Source organism: Gambusia affinis, linkage group LG19 (assembly GCF_019740435.1).
Source record: "Gambusia affinis linkage group LG19, SWU_Gaff_1.0, whole genome shotgun sequence".
NCBI classification, from domain to species: Eukaryota; Metazoa; Chordata; class Actinopteri; order Cyprinodontiformes; family Poeciliidae; genus Gambusia; species Gambusia affinis.
Window position 1 is genome coordinate 3,396,612 of NC_057886.1, and position 19,735 is coordinate 3,416,346.

The 19,735-nt window shown below is 42.1% G+C and overlaps 2 protein-coding genes across 3 annotated transcripts; both read left to right on the forward strand.

Moving 5' to 3' along the window:
• Positions 1–1,314: 1,314 nt before the first annotated feature.
• On the forward strand, positions 1,315–5,232 carry LOC122821401 (tripartite motif-containing protein 16-like). Of its 2 annotated transcripts, none has more exons than XM_044099307.1 (2): positions 1,315–1,871; positions 3,752–5,232. In XM_044099307.1, exons 1-2 carry the CDS (start codon positions 1,328–1,330, stop codon positions 4,870–4,872), a joined length of 1,665 nt encoding a protein of 554 aa, XP_043955242.1. In that variant the 5' UTR covers positions 1,315–1,327; the 3' UTR covers positions 4,873–5,232. The 2 variants fall into 2 exon arrangements, with proteins under 2 accessions (XP_043955242.1, XP_043955241.1); XM_044099306.1 differs by having other exon boundaries at positions 1,315–2,916; positions 4,791–5,224.
• Positions 5,233–7,227: 1,995 nt separating this feature from the next.
• On the forward strand, positions 7,228–19,000 carry rad23aa (RAD23 homolog A, nucleotide excision repair protein a). The gene is made up of 9 exons (XM_044099312.1): positions 7,228–7,509; positions 9,527–9,688; positions 11,213–11,421; positions 12,237–12,280; positions 13,603–13,730; positions 13,985–14,072; positions 15,140–15,270; positions 15,553–15,714; positions 16,363–19,000. The coding sequence occupies exons 1-9, from the start codon at positions 7,444–7,446 to the stop codon at positions 16,474–16,476; spliced, it is 1,104 nt and encodes a 367-aa protein (XP_043955247.1). The 5' UTR covers positions 7,228–7,443; the 3' UTR covers positions 16,477–19,000.
• The last annotated feature ends 735 nt before the right edge of the window (positions 19,001–19,735 follow it).

Below are 19,735 nucleotides of genomic sequence, written 5' to 3' on the forward strand. Positions count from 1 at the left end.
AGCTGTGCTGTCCAATAATAACTTTCAAGATGTGGAAGTGCCAGGCCTCCCACATTCTTTGAAGAACACATAACCTTAAGTCTCAGTCTTGGTCGTTTGTTTTGCCAAATGAATCTTGATATCAGTCTGTCCAACAGCCTGAAGGTGATGTTGGGAACCTTGACCGGAAGGGAACTCAAGAGGAAAAGAAGCCGTGGTAGTACATTCATCCTAATCGTTTCCAGCCTGCCAACTAAAGATAATGGGATAATCTGCCATCTTTCCAAATCTTTTTTGATTTGAGATATAAGTGTGTTGTAAATAGCATTGTACAGCTGAGAAAAATTATTGTTCAGAATGACTCCTAAGTACTTAAGGCCCACTTTTGGCCATTTAAATTTTACTTCTTTCTCCAGATGTTCTGGCCAGAGTCCTGACATCATCATTGCTTCCGATTTAATTTCATTGACTTTATAGCCTGAGATGTGACCAAATGTGTGTAAGCATTTCATAAGGGGGTTATTGTACTTGACAGGTTTTTAATGTATAGGAGGATATTGTCTGCAAATAAAGAAATCTTATGTTCTGTGCCTCCCTTATCTATTATTCCTTCTATGTGTTTGTTCGTTCTAATCAGTTCTGCTAACGGCTCAATACTTATGGCGAAAAGAATAGGTGAGACCAGGCTTCCCTGCCTCACCCCCCTTTATATGGTGAAAAATTCAGAACAGTAGCCATTTACCGGGAACCTCGAGATTGGATTTCCCATCTTCTTCAATGTGTAATTTAGATAACCCCAGTCCACCCTATCAAATGCTTTCTCTGCATCTGATGCAAGGAGCAGTGAAGGATGGCAGTCTTTCTTAGCAGTTGACTGAATATTGATCGCTCTTCTAATGTTGTTCGATTCTTGTCGTGTAGTCATGAATCCAGTTTGATCAGGTTTTATTATTTTCTTTAAGTACCTTTGCATTTTGTCTTTTGGAAACAATTTATTGTATGTACTGTATATTATTTCTGAAAGGTTTAATAATTTCATCTACTGTCAGATAACAGTCACAACTTCAGTGCAATTAAATTTTTCTTTTAATAAATAACAGAGGACAACCAGATTCTTTTCTTCTTCCACTCATTCAGTTAATCATCTTCCAGTCTTTCTCTCTAAGCCTCATATTTCTCTCTCTTCTTCCTGCTCAAACTCATCTTCAATCTGGGTGGATCCAACATCTGCTGAAGATGAAAGCTGATTGGCTGCTGCCTCTCTGCTCTGACATGTGACTCACAGGTCAAAGCTCAACCCAGTTTCTGTTTTCAGGAAATTAGACTCACACTGTGAGCGAGAGCAGAAATGGAGCAGAACCAGCTGCACCCAGAAGCTTTCTCCTGTTCCATCTGTCTGGATCTACTGAAGGATCCAGTAACTACTTCCTGTGGTCACAGCTACTGTATGAAATGTATTAAAACCCATTGGGATGAAGAGGATCAGAAGGGAATCCACAGCTGCCCTCAGTGCAGGGAGACATTCACACCGAGGCCTGTGCTAAAGAAGAACACCATGCTAGCAGCTCTAGTGGAGCAGCTGAAGAAGACTGGACTCCAAGCTGCTGCTGCTGCTGACCACTGCTATGCTGGACCTGATGATGTGGCCTGTGATTTCTGCACTGGAAGAAAACTGAAAGCCATCAAGTCCTGTTTAGTCTGTCTGGTTTCCTACTGTAAGAATCACCTCCAACCTCACCTTGATGTCCCTGGAATGAAGAAACACAAGCTGGTGGAGCCGACCAAGAACCTGCAGGAGAACATCTGCTCTCGTCATGATGAGGTGATGAAGATGTTCTGTCGTACTGATCAGAAGTCTATCTGTTATCTCTGCCCAGTGGATGAACATAAAGGTCATGACACGGTGTCAGCTGCAGCAGAAAGGACTGAGAGGCAGAGAGAGCTGGAGGAGAGACGAGGAAACCTCCAGCAGAGAATCCAGGACAGAGAGGAAGATGTGAAGCTGCTTCAACAGGAGGTGGAGGCCATCAATCACTCTGCTGATAAAACAGTGGAGGACAATGAGAAGATCTTCACCCAGCTGATCCGTCTCCTCCAGAAAAGAAGCTCTGAGGTGAAGCAGCAGATCAGATCCCAGCAGGAAACTGAAGTGAGTCGAGTCAAAGATGTTCAGGAGAAGCTGGAGCAGGAGATCACTGAGCTGAAGAGGAAAGACGCTGAGCTGGAGCAGCTCTCACACACAGAGGATCACAACCAGTTTCTCCTCAACTACCCCTCACTGCCAGCACTCAGTGAGTCGACACACTCATCCAGCATCAACATCCGTCCTCTGAGACACTTTGAGGACGTGACAGCAGCTGTGTCAGAGCTCAGAGACATACTACAGGACATCCTGAGAGACTCATGGACAAACATCTCACTGATGGTCACTGAGGTGGATGTTCTACTGTCAGAACCACAACCAGAACCAAAGACCAGAGCTGAGTTCTTGAAATATTCATGTGAAATTACAATGGATCCAAACACAACAAACACATGGCTGAAACTATCAGAGGGGAACAGGAAGGTGACTGAGATGAAAATACCTCAGTCTTATTCTAATCATCCAGACAGATTCACTAAAACATCCCAAGTTCTGAGTAGAGAGAGTCTGACTGGACGTTGTTACTGGGAGGTGGAGTGGAAAATGAAAGTTTATGTAACAGTCGCATACAAGAATATCAGCAGAGCTGGAAGTGGCAATGAAAGTGCATTTGGATATAATGACAAATCTTGGGCTTTACATTGTAGAGGTTCTAAATTTGGTCACAATGACATCTGGACCTCCATCTCAGGTCCAGTTTCCTCCAGACTAGGAGTATACCTGGATCACACAGCAGGCCTTCTGTCCTTCTACAGCGTCTCTGAAACCATGACTCTCCTCCACAGAGTCCAGACCACATTCACTCAGCCACTACTGGCTGGAGTTGGATTAGGAAATTATTTTTGGACTGGAGCCATTGCAAAGTTCATTAAACCCAACTAGATTTCCTCTCTTATCTGTGATTGCTGATCAGGCTTGTTGATTCTGCTGTTCTGTTCTTCTTTATTTATTCCAACGGCTGCTGACGATGAAAGCTGATTGGCTGCTGCCTCTCTGCTCTGACATGTGACTCACAGCTCAAAGTTCAACCCAGTTTCTGTTTTCAGGAAATGAAACTCACACAGTCACTGTGACTGAGAGCAGAAATGGAGCAGAATCAGCTGGACCCAGAAACTTTCTCCTGTTCCATCTGTCTGGATCTACTGAAGGATCCGGTGGCGATTCCCTGTGGACACAGCTACTGTATGAAGTGTATTAAAACCCAGTGGGATGAAGAGGATCAGAAGGGAATCCACAGCTGCCCTCAGTGCAGGGAGACATTCACACCGAGGCCTGTGCTAAAGAAGAACACCATGCTAGCAGCTCTAGTGGAACAGCTGAAGAAGACTGGACTCCAAGCTGCTGCTGCTGCTGACCACTGCTATGCTGGACCTGAAGATGTGGCCTGTGATTTCTGCACAGGAAGAAAACTGAAAGCCATCAAGTCCTGTTTAGTCTGTCTGGCCTCTTATTGTGAGAAACACCTTCAACCTCATTATGATTCAGCTACATTTAAGAAACACAAGCTGGTGGAGCCGTCCAAGAACCTGCAGGAGAACATCTGCTCTCGTCATGATGAGGTGATGAAGATATTCTGTCGTACTAATCAGAAGTGCGTCTGTCTCATCTGTTTAATGGATGAACATAAAGGTCATGACACGGTGTCAGCTGCAGCAGAAAGGACTGAGAGGCAGAGAGAGCTGGAGGAGAGACGAGGAAACATCCAGCAGAGAATCCAGGACAGAGAGGAAGATGTGAAGCTGCTTCAACAGGAGGTGGAGGCCATCAATCACTCTGCTGATAAAACAGTGGAGGACAGTGAGAAGATCTTCACCCAGCTGATCCGTCTCCTCCAGAAAAGAAGCTCTGAGGTGAAGCAGCAGATCAGATCCCAGCAGGAAACTGAAGTGAGTCGAGTCAAAGATGTTCAGGAGAAGCTGGAGCAGGAGATCACTGAGCTGAAGAGGAAAGACGCTGAGCTGGAGCAGCTCTCACACACAGAGGATCACAACCAGTTTCTCCTTAACTACCCCTCACTGCCAGCACTCAGTGAGTCGACACACTCATCCAGCATCAACATCCGTCCTCTGAGACACTTTGAGGACGTGACAGCAGCTGTGTCAGAGCTCAGAGACAAACTACAGGACGTCCTGAGAGACAAATGGACAAACATCTCACTGATGGTCACTGAGGTGGATGTTCTACTGTCAGAACCAGAACCAAAGACCAGAGCTGAGTTCTTGAAATATTCATGTGAAGTTACACTGGATCCAAACACAACAAACACATGGCTGAGACTATCAGAGGGGAACAGGAAGGTGACATGTATGTATGACAGTCAGTCTTATTCTAATCATCCAGACAGATTCACTGATAAAAATCAAGTTCTGAGTAGAGAGAGTCTGACTGGACGTTGTTACTGGGAGGTGAAGTGGAGCGGGAATGTTTATGTATCAGTCGCATACAAGAATATCAGCAGAGCAGGAAGTGACAATGAATGTGAATTTGGACGTAATGACAAATCTTGGGCTTTCCATTGTAATGGTTCTGAATTTGGTCACAACAGCATCTGGACCTCCATCTCAGGTCCAGTTTCCTCCAGACTAGGAGTGTACCTGGATCACACAGCAGGTCTTCTGTCCTTCTACAGCGTCTCTGAAACCATGACTCTCCTCCACAGAGTCCAGACCACATTCACTCAGCCACTACTGGCTGGAGTTGGAGTTTGGTGGCAATATGGATCCTCTGCAGAGTTCATTAAACCCAACTAGATTTCCTCTCTTCTCTCTGATTACTGATCAGGCTTCATGGTTCTGCTGTTCTGTTCTTCTTTATTTCTCTGATTTAAATGTATTTCTTCTCAGTCTCTGTGCTCCAGGAACCATTAATGATCTCTGCTGATGTTTTCTTTCATTCTTTTATGACACAGAACTGATCTGCAGAACAAATGTTTAAATCAGTTGATTTTGATGTGAAATGAACTTTCTTCTGTTTTCTTTATTGTGATGCAAAGAAAAAACTGAAACTCAATTTGCCTTTTAACTGATTCTGTTTTCTTCTCTATTATTTAGATCAGAGAAATAAATGTCTCTTGTTCTGTTTGGCATTTTTTAATAAAACAACTTGATTACAGACAGTTTTGGTATTTTTTTTCTCTTCATTAATACAACAAATATTGAGTTTTTTTATCCAAAATGTAGAAACATTTCCTCCTATTTTCCCTTCAGTTTTCTGAGGCCCTCTTTCGCCCTCTGGTGGCAGCTCTTCCATAATGTTCCAAAGCTCCAAATAAACAAATAAATTGCTGACTCAGACAAACATTTGCAGACAGGCTGGTTTTTATCCCTGAGAAAAAATTTAATTTTATGTTGCACTCTCCCTGACATCCTCTTACAGAGGCTTAAAAAAATATTAATACCTTTTTTCATATTTTGTATCACTAAAGAGTCATCATGAGCCTGTTGGCTGCATCTCTGAACAGATCTCTCCTTATTCAACCTGAAAGGTTAGCTGAACTTTGACTAGGCCTTGTCTTGGTAGGACTAATGTTGTTCCATACTCTTTCCATTTCCAGATGATGGATTGAAAAGTTCAAAGCTTGAAAATATTTATCTGCTTTAAACTTCTCCAGGTCTTTCTCTCTGACCCATCCGCTGTGTTCCTTAACTTCATGATGCTGTTTGATCCCCGATAATCTCCGAACCTCTGAGCAGCTGGATTTGTTCTGAGATTAGATTACACACAGATGAAGTTCTGTTCAGTCAACAGCAATCATCCAGCAACTTCTGAGGGCAATTGACTGGAGAAAAGGGGGTTGAATACTTTTGCACATTAATCATGAACAGCTTTCTTTCTACTTTGTGATTTTATGCTGCTCTCTGTTTGTCTTTCATGTTAAAATCCAGACAAAAATATTAATATTTGTGGGTGTAAACTGACAAATTATGTAAAAGTTCAAAGACTTTGGGAGCCTCTGTGTTTTTGGAAAATGTTTACGCTAACATTGTTGCTTTTTCTTCATTACTTCATCCTGTTGTTCTATGAATAATGAAAAGAGGTCAACCAGACTCTCTTCTTACTTCATTGATTCATTCATTCATCCAGACAGTTTGTGAGATCCAAATAGTATGTCCATAAACACTTCCACAACCAATTTTTCCTTGACTGACCTTTTGGATGTTTTTATGTGCACAAAGAAAGACTGAAACAGTTTTAGTGACTATTGGTGTAGTGGCAATTGTTTGTCAAACCAAACAAACATGCAATAAAAGTTCCTTCAGCCACTAAGAGGCACTGGGGTCAAGTTTTTGTACGCAGGCCAAAGAAATTTGATGTCCAAACTTGTTGACTGTCTTGGTTGCTTTTATTTTCCTTTTCAGCAAACAGTTACAATGTTCAAACTTTCCTTTGTTCTCCTACTTCTCTTGCACTGTTCTTTTGCACTGGTAAAAACCATAGGCCCCAAACCCAAATGCCTGCTGGTCCTTTACCAGGCCCCTGTACTTATAGACAAGTTGACTGACCCACATGAGTTCCTGTCTAACTCAAAATGAATAAGAAAATAAAACAAAAAATTAAATAGAATCAACAATTATTAACCTGCAAATAAATACTGTAAATAATACAAAAAACATACACTTAAGAATTAACTAACAAAATTCAAATGAATAAAGAAATAAAGAATAAATAGCTCCAACAATTGGATTCCTTCACCTCTCTGACCAAAGACCTTCTTTAATCACGGTCAGTGGATAGTTCTGGTGGTTCCCAACTTCTTTCACTTCCAAATAATGGAGACCAGAGAACTATTCAGGAGGGTTAGGGTGAATCATTTTGGTATCCCTCCCGAGAGCTATGCCTTCACACAATACGTTCCTATCAAAATACAGAAAGCTGTCTAAAATTAAGAAATTCAAATGATATTATGTTATGTAAAAATATGATCAACAAAAGCTTTGAAAACAACAACCAGATAAGATAAATCACATTAAAACTTAAAATTAAAATGACATATTGGACAATAATAAATAAATAAAGTTTTGTTCTACACGTGTTGTGTCTTCTTCAACTTTCCATTTCGTGTCATTACTGTAGCGTTGCCTTCACAGTCCCGATTCGTAATCGCGTCGTTCTGCAACGAGATCTCGTGGCTACTGCCTCTCTCACTGCTCCACCAACTTGTCACCAAAGATGGCGATTTGCTGAGTGCTCATGGATACACACATTTGTCGGTTAGCTCCTATCGTACCCGAAACGCCAACTTTAAAAACTAACTAACTGCTTAGCGAAGCAACTGTTTCTCCATCGGAAGAAAATCTGACAGGACGTCAGCCGCCGCTACCATGCAGATCACGCTGAAAACACTGCAGCAGCAGACTATTCAGATTGAGATAGACCCCGAACAAACGGTGAGTAGCTATTTGCTAACTAGCGCAACTTAACATTGGTAGCTGTGTTACTTGTGTTCTAGTTTGCGGTGGACCATGCAGTTTTAAGTGGTTTGTATATTCGCGTAATTTCGGCAAAAGTGGGGCGTATTTACCGCACATTGGCAGCCCTCCTTAAATTCCGAAACAACGCGACACCTCAAATCCATTACGGGCTAACTTTAGCAGGCTAATGTTGCTACTGTTAGCTTGACAGCACACCAACAAAGTCCCTCCGACGCAGCCATTAATAAGTTATTTGACATTCTAAGTTTGTCGCCTGGATATGAGGTGGTTGTTGCTCATTTTTTGCCACGACTTGACGTACTTTTTTACCCTGAAAGCCCAATGCTTACAACATGAACAAGGGGGACGCTAATGCTAATGCTTATGACTCTGCCAATTATGATTAGCTGTACAGCTAGCACAGTGGGAAGCTGGCTCAGTTTAACATGCTCTCGAATGTGGGGTGTATCATGTGAGTCAAAGGCTAAACGACCAGTCGGCTTCTTTACTGTGGTATTACTGAGTTATTCATGTATTTGAACTTTATAGAATAAGACGCAGAGAAATGCAAAGCTAGGACTCAAAACTAAAGTTTTTATTGGGGGGTTAGAGAGTCAGTCACTGCTCAGTCATTTCAGAAATGTAGTTGGGCTGTTTTGAATGAGGCTTTAGCTAGCTTTTCAGTTCTCTTGTTTGAAGTATTTCGGCACTAAACAGAGAGCCTTGTAATCAAATGCGTTTCTACTTTTTCCACATTATAATCCAGTCAGTGTAATTTAATTCAGTTTTATGTGATAGATCAAGGCAAATTAGTGCATAACTGTACAATAGGAGGAAAAGTTTTTTTATATATAGTTTTCAATTTCTTCATAAGCAAATGAGTGGAACATTTTTATATTTGTATTTATTCTGATACATCTATGTCAAACTTTGTGTTCAGAATAATTTATTTTAATCTCAGCATAAAACCAGCTGTTCTGTGAAGCCTTACAAGTTTGTTAGAGAACAAAACATCATGCAAAATATGGAGTACATTAGCACACATAGAGCATAAAACAATATGTTAAGCTGTGAACAACTCATAAATTGCGGTTCAATCCATCATCCAAAAATAGAAATGGTCTGACACATCTGCAAATCTGCCAAGCTATCACTGCAAACCCCAACTAACACACTAGTTGAGGGAAGCGTTTATCCAAGAGGCTCATGGTAACTCTGGAGGAGCAGCAGAGATCCAAAGCTCAATTTTATTGACCAGGTTACTAGTCTTTTTGGACTTCATGAAAAACATTGCGTGGCTCAAACTGACAATGACGGGTTGGGACGGGGTGCAGAGGTAGAGCGGGCGCCACATGTGGGCTACTAGGCGTCGACTCAGCCAGTTGCTCTCTGGCTGAATACTAAAAAATAAAGGCCACTAGAACCACAGAAAAATATTTTTACAAAACCTAACAACTTATCACTTTAATGCCAATCCTCAAGAGCCTTTGTTCTTCAACTTTTACATAAGTTACAGACTTACAACTAATGACCTAAGTATTTGGTTCTTGTGTGCTGAAGCAAAAACGTGTGAAAGTTGCAGAACACAATATTGGCACATGGTGGTGACGGGATCATGGACAGGGACGGGATGACGGCTGGAGCCAGGTACATGACGGTCTGTCAGAGGCTGGAAAGGATTTGAGATGAGGGCGGAGGTTGACTTTCCTGCACGACGGCATATTTATGTTAGAACGGCCCAGTCAAAGTCCAGATCTAAATTACAATTAGGAGGGTATAGATTGAACGGGCGTCATACATGCGTTAAATATTTTTTTTCCTGCAGTTGAGCGAAGCGTGTATCTGTTTTCTTCCACTCGCACTTAACCAGAGTGAAACTCCATGAAAGGGTTTGAAACGTGACAGAATGAACTGCAGGTCAGATGTTCTGAGTCGACAGAGGATTTAGAGTCCGTGTCTTTGGTCATGCATCCATTCTGTTCTCTTTCACCAGGTGAAGGCCTTGAAGGAGAAGATCGAGGCTGAACGGGGAAAGGACAACTTCCCCGTTTCTGGGCAGAAGCTGATTTATGCCGGGAAAATCTTGCAAGATGACACGCCTATTAAAGACTACAAGATCGACGAGAAGAATTTTGTCGTAGTGATGGTGTCCAAGGTGAGATCAGGGATTAATTCAAGGCAGATTGTTCATTTCGCGCTTCTTACGATGGTTAGAAAGGAACGTGGATTTTCTGGACTAAACGGCTGTTTTAGCACAGCGTTCCTGTATAATCTGAAATTATGAAATATAGCTCTATTTATTCTCTGGATTTTGATAATAATAAAAATGAGAATTTTGTGGATTTTTCAAAGTTAATTTTTTTGTAATGCAGTAGTTTTTCACAGTGAGATTTATGTTCAAATTGACTTTCTTACTTCTCTGATGTTGCATCACACCTTGATTTGAATATTTTAATCAATATTCAGTTTTTTTCAAATACTGACTGAAAGTGTGCTTATAGAAAAATCAGATTGTGAAATTAATCTGTGGTTCTTAAACTGGATCTGGAAGACTTTAAACTTTGGGGGAAAAAGAATCTATATTTATTGATGCAGTCATCAATATTCAACACAGTGCTTTTAAAGAATCAGCATTTTGTCTTTTAAAATCCTCCATTCCTGCAGTTATTAGGCAAGTCTTGTTTTTTTTTATTATTATTATTAATCAGCCGCCAGCGCTCTTGGTTAATCCAACATGTTGTCACCAGAATGGTCTCAGTCCTCCCCACGGTGCCCGTGTCTCTGAATATGCTGTTCTTCTTCCAAAACAAGTTGATGACATTCTTTTGCACAAAAATAATGATAATTTACTCTTAGTTCTGTCTATTCTGAGCTCCTTTCAGAATGAGATGTTTTAGTGTTTTGTCACGTTAAAGCTAAGTAAGCTGCTGCTGGCCACGCCCCCCTCACCCTAACCCAGTATTTACACTTGCACGTGAAAATGACTGCAAACAAATTATACAAGTGGACATCTTTCAAAAGCAGAAGTGGGGCCTCCTGCACAACCAACAATGGTGCAGCGATTGGTTTCTGGATGGCAAGTTGGCAAATAACACTTGTCTTTTCCAGCAGCCATTGTAGAGCAGTCAAACCAGTTGTAGCTCCACCTGGGTTGCTAGGTGACTCAACAATCAGGAGTTTTTTTTTTGTTTTTTTTTTAATGGCTCATTTTCCACAAACCGTGTAGCACCGACTTGTTGCCAAAAACAGCTGGGTGTTTGTTTTTAAAGCACCTGGGCTGTTTTTAGAAGCAACAGAAACACCAAGTGGAAATAAAAAAAGAAAATGAGCAAAAATGTCAATTTTACATAATAGGTTAATAGGTCACCTTAAATCAACGATGTTTCTCCCTGTTGGAGTTAGAAAATGTGCCTGAAGGTGATGACATGGTCAAATCCTCACCTGGTTGTAGAAATCTATTGTTTGTTTATTTAGGGAACCTGCAGGTCAAACTACAATTCAAACACATTAAAGGTAGAATGTGCAAACAAACATGGACAATTGTGGAAAAAGGTTTGAAAATCTGCAAGAACCCTGTTACCAGAACTCTCATCGCTGTCGTGCATTGAAACGTTTTCTTTTTGTTTCAATTTAGTTTTCTAATATTTTTCTCTTTTGACTGTTTTTGAATTCATGAAAGGCTAAACCTGCAGCTCCAGCCTCACCGCCAGTCTCAGAAGCCCCCAAGCCGCCTGTACAAGACTCAGGCTCCACCCCCGCCCCCGCCCCGGCTACAAACCCGGCTCCGGCCCCGGCTCTGGCCCCGGCCCCCGCAGCTGTCCCCATTTCTTCAGAGGAGGCCAAACCGGAGCCCAACCCGGCAGCCACAGAACCCCAGCAGCCAGCCAGGTAGAGCTGATGTAGAAGAGAAACGGGAACCATTTCAAATTTCGTTTCATTATTAAAAGAACTGATTCAATCTCCATGTCGTTCTGACAACGATATTGATTCCTATCATATCACCGTTCCACTCATGCTTGATATTAAAAGGCTCCCTGCGTAGCTCAGCTGATAAATTGGTCTGAAAAGTCTCTAGATCCTGGAGCAAACTGGTTTAAATCAATAGTTTTCTGCTGGAGTGAAACTTTAATTTGTTCTCCATGTGCTAAAAAGAGGTGACCCCGTGTTGTGTATGTGAAGGGAAAGACTGTGAGAGGGAACGGATCTACAGGAAGAGTTTCATTTTAATCTAGTTAAAGTTTTTACCGTCCACTTTCAGACGGTAACTGCATCCTGCTTTAGCTAAATGTTTTTTTTAATTCTGGTTTTATCTCTAGTCAAATTGTTGTTTTGTTTTTTTTAAATCTGCTGAACTAAAATAGATTTTCTTATATTTATTTAACAAACATTCTTTTCTGTTTCCGTTTAAAACATTTGAATTTGCTGAATTATTTGAATCAAAATGTTGAATTCTCCTCTTGCTAAGTTTAGTTTTAGTAAAGTTTATTTTACTAAAACTAAGCGCTTTTCACAGACATAACATCATTTAAATATGCTCTGCAATAAAAATCAACTCTTAAGTTGCACAAATAATTTTATTTGTTCTTTTTAAAAAAGAAAATCCTACTTTGTCACTCTTGCAAGAGATGACAAAGTTAGAATCTTCTTTCAGGCATTAAACTCAACTCTCCCTCTAAAGTCTGATGTTTGTTGTTGTCATGCAGCTCCAGTGGCGTCAGTCAGGGCCTGGACGCCTCCTCAACGCTCGGTAGGTACCACACCCCTCTACCGCCGCGCTGCGCACAGCAGCCGCTACCGCGTGTCCAGTCCGACAGTTTTCTGACCTTGTTATTGAAGGTATTGTCGCGCTGCTGCGGTTTTCTTTCCACATTGTCAGCCGGCAGCTGCTGCAGCCGTCAGTCTGGGGACTTTACAGGCGTCGCATGCTGCTTCTATGTTTAGAGGCTGACGACAGCGAGCCCTTCCTTGTTGCGGCGTCACAGAGAGTGATGAGGGGGATTCCCGTTTCATCTTCAGACAGAGAGGGGAAACGGTGTCCGTCACATTATGCTGCTCAGGACTTCACATGGAGTTTTCTGTTACGTTTTAGAAGTGGCGTTCTCATAGGTTGACTGATATAAACCTTAAATATGCAAAGTGAATAAAATTCTTCTTTGCATAGCTAATGTTTTGTATAACGGTCTATTTAAAGCCCGGGTAAACTTAGCCTCAGACTAACAGTTGTTCTCCAAGCATCTTTGCTGTGAATGCAGCTTCTAAATGCAACATTTTTAGCCTTAGATTGACGTCAAACCTGATTGTGTTGCTGCTTTTTCAACGTCTGGAAGCAAATAGGAGTTTTGAAAAGTCTGAGACAAACATTTAGGAAACAAATCTGTTTGTTTGCTGTAGAACTGAGTAAAACCCAAAACTAACTTCTGTCAACAACAGATCTGTAGTTTGTTGAAAAAAATCAATCAAACGATTCCTTTATTAATTTCTCAGAAAAGGTTTTGCTTTCATTTGGTTATGTCAATGTTAAACATTTCAGTTTTTAGCTAATTTTGAGTTAAAACTTTGGTACTTTCCAGTTCTTATATATGATAGGAGTCTCATACGGGGCACCACAGGGCTCCACCTTGAGCCTCTTTGATTTAATATCTATGCTCTGCATTTAGCTCAAACTATAACGAGCAATATTAGTTACCATAGCTACGCCAGTGACACACAGCTCTATATTAGTGTCCTCATGTGACTCTGAACTCACTCATTTGTTGAGTAGATGAACAAATCATCCAACTCATATCTAGAAATATGAAATCAATAATTCCCACTTGTGAATTTCCTGGTTTGTGTGTGTGTGTGCATTTTTTTGTAATCAAAGAAAACTAAAAAAAAAACATAAAACTTTGAAACCTAAGATGTAAAAAGCAAAGTTTAGGTGGAGTTCATATATTTTTAAAGCAGCTGTTTTTCCTAACATCAGTCACCAATTGAAGTATTTCTACAGTTTCTGCTGACTCATGCCTGGCTCTCTGGTTGATGCCAATAAAACAGAGCAGTTGTTTCCTGCTGCCGTTGTGTCTGCAGTGACTGGAGCCGAATACGAGGCCATGCTGACAGAGATCATGTCTATGGGCTACGAGAGGGAGAGAGTGGTAGCTGCACTACGGGCCAGCTTCAACAACCCTCACAGAGCGGTGGAGTACCTCCTCACTGTACGTCTCACACACACACGCACACACACACTGAACTACTTACCATTTTAGGAAGAACTCCAGATTGGTCTGAAGTGAGTTTTTTTCTGACCGTGTAATCAGTTCAGAGGTCAGAATCGATCTGGACTCTGGCCTCGTTGTTCTGATTTAACGTCGGGTGTTTGAGTGTTTACAACCAGAATCCAAGAAGTGTGCAGCTGTGTGTGTGTGTGTGTGTGTGTGTGTGTGATTGATGTGCATTGTTTGGTTCCCAGGGTATCCCCAGCAGCCCGGTTCAGGAGAGCAACCCACCGGCCCAGGCCCCCACATCTGGCCCCACGGAGCCTCCGTCTCTAGCAGAAGGTACGCTGCAGCTCTTTGACTTCTGACTGAGGAATGAAACTCATTTCTGTTGGTTTATCTGTATGGTGGGGTTAAAAAAAAAACATATTTCAGAAGAAATGTGAGTCAGCCTTTAGGTGTGAGTTTATAATGCTCAATGCTCTGGTTGGTTTTCCAGGAAAACCCATCAGTTTGCTTTAAAAGACAGAGGAAGCTGCTGTGCAAAATACAGAAAGAACCAAAGAGTTCTGATGAGGAAAGCTTTGGGTTTCTAGGAAACCCTGCTAGAAAACCTGTGTGTGTTTCTGTTCATGTCCTGGTGATTTATCTGGTAAATCCTGTAAACTTCAACACACTAATAATAATTTTGACTTTATTGGGTCTAGAAGAGGCAGTTGATGCACCAGCGAAGCATCCTGATTCATCAGAAATGTCTTAAAGTAATAATACATTTTATTGGTATAACGCTTTTCTGAACACTTTAGAGGAATCAAGTAAATTTACAAATGTAACGCCAATACCAGAACACGTAAATACTAGAAAAATCAGAAATAAAAAATAGAAGCAATACTAATAACTAAAGTGATGGAGTTTGATGGTGAACTGTATAAAGTGTTGGTTTCTGTCTGAGCTGCTCCATTTGCTGATTGGAAGTCAGAACTGGGATGACATTAAAAATAAACTGGCAACTTCCAACTCCATGGAGATTTCTGACTTGTTTTGCCCGGTGGCCATGGCAACTACTGTTAACAAGATACATTTCTTCATTTTGTTCCTTTAAACTCTGTAGCCAAGCTAAATTAGGTGTGTGGTTTTGTATTTGTTACTTTTTAAGGACTAGAAGAGTTGCAGTCTATTTTCACTACTGATGCAGATATTGCAGCTTTGAGTACTGACCAGAACGTTACAGAAAAATGTTTTTGTTTTTTTAAAAGAATGTCGGCATGGCAACCCTGACAGAGTGATCTACTCTTCCTTGTCCAGGGCTGTTGGGTCGTTCATATTTTCTGTTTTGACGTTTCTCAGCAGTTGCTTGGTTGTCTTGTGTGTGTGTGTGTGTGTGTGTGTGTGTGTGTGTGGCCCAGCAGGTGAGAACCCACTAGCATTCCTGAGAACCCAGCCGCAGTTCCTGCACATGAGGCAGGCCATCCAGCAGAACCCGGCTCTGCTCCCAGCTCTCCTGCAGCAACTGGGCCGAGAGAACCCACAACTTCTACAGGTGATGTCTGCTGCCAGGGTCTAAAGGACACACACACACACACACAGCAGTGTGTGAAGTGGAAGGACTTTTATATTGATACCCTAAGATAAAAATCATTTAAAATATCCCTTAAAGCCAAAAAAAATCGAATTAACTCAAATTTCTCCAAAGTTTTTACGTTTGCTCGACGTGCTTTTTCGTTCATTTTAGAATTTCACTCAAAATCCACCCGATGATCAAGTAGAAAAACAAAAGGACTCCAATGAAATTGGAAGTAACTCCGCCTCTTTGCGTCTGCAGCAAATCAGCCAACATCAGGAGCTGTTCATCCAGATGCTGAACGAGCCGGTGGGAGAAGGAGGCGACGCCCCAGAGGTCGGCGAGATGGGGGCGGCGGGCGAAGAGGGCGCGCCCGTCAACTACATCCAGGTCACACCGCAGGAGAAGGAAGCCATCGAAAGGGTGAGTCTGATGGGAAAACTAGGAACTGTAGGCCACTGACCACTGACCACTACATCACAAATGTTTCTGGATGATAAATTGTACCAGAAGTTATTGCGATAAACGATAATATTGTTGTTTTGAAAATATTTTAAAGGGAGCTATTGGAGAACACGTTCTCAAAGATCAATGAACTTTAAATTCTGGTGAACATTTGACTCTGGAACAAGAAGACATTTTAAAACATCCAAAACAACAAATTAAATGAGTTATGAAGCTGAAATTATCCTTCTAAAGAAGTGCTAGTTGAGGCCAAAGCACCAGACTGAAGACTTTTGTCCTCCAGTTTTTAGTTGAAAGTGATTAAAAAAAAGAAAAACAATAAATTATCTGTTGCTTATTGCAACAGGCCTACCGATAACCAATCGTTAAAAAGCCTGACCATTCAACACCAGTTTGTATTTCTTTTCTTTTTTCTGTCTGAAACGTCTCAGTTTTTATCAGACCTTCACAGAGGTGGATAAAAATCTGTTTTCACACACAAGTGTCGGCCGATTTTCCAAAATGAAGGAAATCGGCGCACCCCTGGTTAAAAACACCAAATCCCATATTGCACTGCTGCTTCCTGGTGCTAACCCCGCCTCCTCCTCTGTCTCCTCCGCCCTCCAGTTAAAAGCTCTGGGTTTCCCCGAGGCTCTGGTCATCCAGGCCTACTTCGCCTGCGAGAAGAACGAGAACCTGGCGGCCAACTTTCTCCTCAACCAGGGACTGGAAGACGACTGAACGGGAGCAGAGCTCTGCCCCCCCCCACCCCCCCTCTCACCCCCCAGCACCAACACCAACACCACCAACACCCTCCTGCCCCACCCATCCCACCGCTCCCCCCTTCCTCAGCTCAACATAAAGACTGCACCCCCTGATCTTACTGTACGACCTCAGCTCAAGCAGACAGGAGGGGGAGGGGGGGCCAGTTGGGGGGTGGAGGGTTGAATGCAGGAAGGTCAGATTATGGGAGTAGTTGGGGGGGAGAGAAGTGTGGAAGAATGATGAAATCCACGTGAATTCCAATGGAATGAGTGGGGTCAGCTTAGGGGAGATGGTGATTTGATTTTAGGTGCGCTTCGTGAACATTAGGGAGGGGGAGGGGCAGAGGTGGTGTTGGTGGCGGGGGGGGGGAGGCGGTGGGGGGGGTGCGTGCTCATGTCTGTGTGTGTGAGAGTACGTGTCTGTGTATGCCTGTGCAAGATGGATGCGACACAGTTAGGCTGAAGAAGAAGAAGAAGAAAACAACCCAACAACAACGTAATCAAGCTGGCATCCTCTAAGGTCGTTAATGCTGTAGCGCGGTCAGTCGGTCGGTCAGTCGGTCGGTCAGTCGGTCGGTCAGTTGGTTGAACGCGCTGCGACCGCATCATCAGCGTGTGTAAAAAAAAGAAAAAAAAAAAGCAACAAAAAACAAACTGCTTTGTGTGTACCTCTGTAAGCCTCACATCCGACAATGAAATTAGAAGAAGTGACAGACTGGACTGTGCTGCCCGTTTTGTTTTCTTTTCTTTTTTTAACATCTCTCTGTCTCAACATGGTTCTGGAGTCATGAAGTCAAAATAGGAACAAAACCATCACAGAACACAATCTTTAACAATCAGTTGAACTCCTGACCGTCTGAGCGGGAGTCCACACACACACACACACACACACACACACACACACACACACACACACACACACCATGCCTTCCTCTTCAAAAGAAAACTGGTTTCTGTTCCTTATGACACTACATATTAAATACTGACTTCTCACGCCACTCTCCTCTGACAGCTGTGGTTTCATTCTGAGCATAACATTATGATCAAACATTATTAATGACGGCAACTTGATCCAAAAACGGACATTTGATCAGAAACTGGACGACTCTGCGTGTCTCAGCTGGGCTTGGGCCGAGCAGAACTCCATGAATCAAGATCACTGTTGTCATTAAAATAAAACGCAATAATTAGTCAAACTGAACTTGTTGCAATAGTTTGATGAACATCCTCTTGTGTTCAGATCTCATTGGGAATGCACCGATCAGGCCGATTTCAGTCTGATCCTGATTTTTATTTTTATTTTTTCCCCCCTACAGACTAACGGAAACAAATATGCTTCAGGATATTTGAATGCAAATGAAGCAAATGAAGGAATTGCAAAATTTAAATATTCATATTCATGGCTTTAATGTTGATCTTACTTTTAGTTCTATAGCTTAAGAACTTGCTGCTTGTTTCTAGGCTGCATTTAATCAGCGGCGTAGAAAACTGGCAGGTTTCAGCGGCCTGCCGATCAAAACAATCACCTCAGGTCTTTTCATTCAGGATTTGGCGCCAGACATGCCAAGATTAGCTGGATAATGAGACTGTCTCCGATTAATTAGTTAATTCGATTCAGCTGATCTTAGTCTGCAACTGTAGTAGTAATAATACAAAAAGCTTTACCTGATCAATAGTGATCGATGACCTTTTGACTCCAGGCCGTGTCCATGTTTTCATCCAGGCATTTCTTCAGCCACCTTACTAGCTTTAATTTATAGAAACCTTTTGTTTTGTTTTCAGCCTTGGTTCTGCTTACGGCCTGTGCCCAGTCTGACCACATGAAGTGTTCCCCAAACAGAACCATTAACCAGTGTCGGATGGTCCTTCCTCCTCCAGTATCTGGACTCTGACAGCTCCAGGCTTTGGACTGAAGGTGTTGTCTAAATTCCCCACTGGCTGTTTCAGCTGTACTCTTTAAATGTTGTGTATTTTTTACTTTAGACCCGGATCACTGAAAGAACCGGTTGTGTAGCTTTTAAAGTGGGGTAAGAGCAGGAACGCTCTCTGTCGTACCACCATGAAGGTTTGGAGAACCTTGAGGCGACCCGGGTTCTGTTCTTCCACTGAGCGTTAACGACTACCTGGAAGAAACGTTTTGATATTTTAACTTTTAGTTCTGAAGACTTCTCACCCATGGGATTTCCATTCAAGGTCCGATCCTAACTTGGAACCCTCTTATTTTTATTTTTTTTTCCAGAACATAAAATATTCACGCTAAAGTTCTTATTGTAGATATATAAGCATGAAGGACAAGGCCCTGGTTTGTTTTATGGGATTCAAGAATAGATGCTGTTACCGGTAACACAAGTGCATTCTCTCTCTGTCTCTGTGTGTGTATGTGTGTATGTGTGTGTGTGTGTGTGTGAAGGCAGCCTGTACTGATTGTTGTCCTACAGCATCAACATGATCTTAGACTATGCTGTGCTACATTAAATATCGGCAGTCTTTCAGCTCCCTGACTCTGTGCCTTCACATCATTCTCATCTGCTGCTCAGTCAGGATTTCATCCAGCTTGGGTTTAACTTCACTAATTCAGTTGCGAAAGGGAAACTATTTAAATTTGCAACGCAATAAAAATACCTTAATTGCATACACTCTGGGGATTGTTTCACAACTCGGAACCCAAAATTCAACCTCTGGGAATTAGAAACGATAATTAAACCTTCAAAGAGAGTGCACTGTGTTGGTTAGACGCAGCAGATAAATATCTAAACATCGACCCACTTTTACCTGGTCTGAGAGCGTTCAGGCCAGTTGAGGAAATTATCCACCACAAGAAGTTAAAAACCTCTTATAATGCCATCATGCTAAACCTTTACGTATGTGTCTACAACAGTGTAAAAGATTACTTTGTTTTTGAGCAGATAAAATAAAAAAGGCACAAAAAGTTTTTTTAAAAATATTTTGTTTTGGTCCCCAACTGCTTTCATCTCAATGATTTTGGTCCTCATGGCAAACAGTTTGAGCAGCACTGGTGTGTGTGTGTGATCCTTTTGGGTGAATTACTGCCTCAGTGCGGTGTGGCGTGGATGTGACCCGACTGTGGTTCTGAAGGGCTTTCTAAGGTTTTGGGACACCATCAAACCAAGGTGAGAGCTCATCGTTATCTCTTATCTGGAGGAAGGATGCAGCCCTGGTGAACGTTCCCATGACGACGGCGATCCGATGTCAGTCCAACCAGCAGGTCACCAAAC

What these genes read in the sequence shown, in the direction of transcription:
- LOC122821401 (XM_044099306.1), top strand. Translation starts at nt 1,328, where the DNA reads ATGGAGCAGAACCAGCTGCACCCAGAAGCTTTCTCCTGTTCCATCTGT. An exon ending in CTCCTCCACAGAGTCCAGAC is followed by an intron (nt 2,917 to 4,790) that starts CACATTCACTCA and finishes CAGAGTCCAGAC; the next exon opens with CACATTCACTCAGCCACTAC.
- rad23aa (XM_044099312.1), top strand. Translation starts at nt 7,444, where the DNA reads ATGCAGATCACGCTGAAAACACTGCAGCAGCAGACTATTCAGATTGAG. An exon ending in GCCTCCGTCTCTAGCAGAAG is followed by an intron (nt 14,073 to 15,139) that starts GTACGCTGCAGC and finishes GTGGCCCAGCAG; the next exon opens with GTGAGAACCCACTAGCATTC. An exon ending in AGAAGGAAGCCATCGAAAGG is followed by an intron (nt 15,715 to 16,362) that starts GTGAGTCTGATG and finishes TCCGCCCTCCAG; the next exon opens with TTAAAAGCTCTGGGTTTCCC.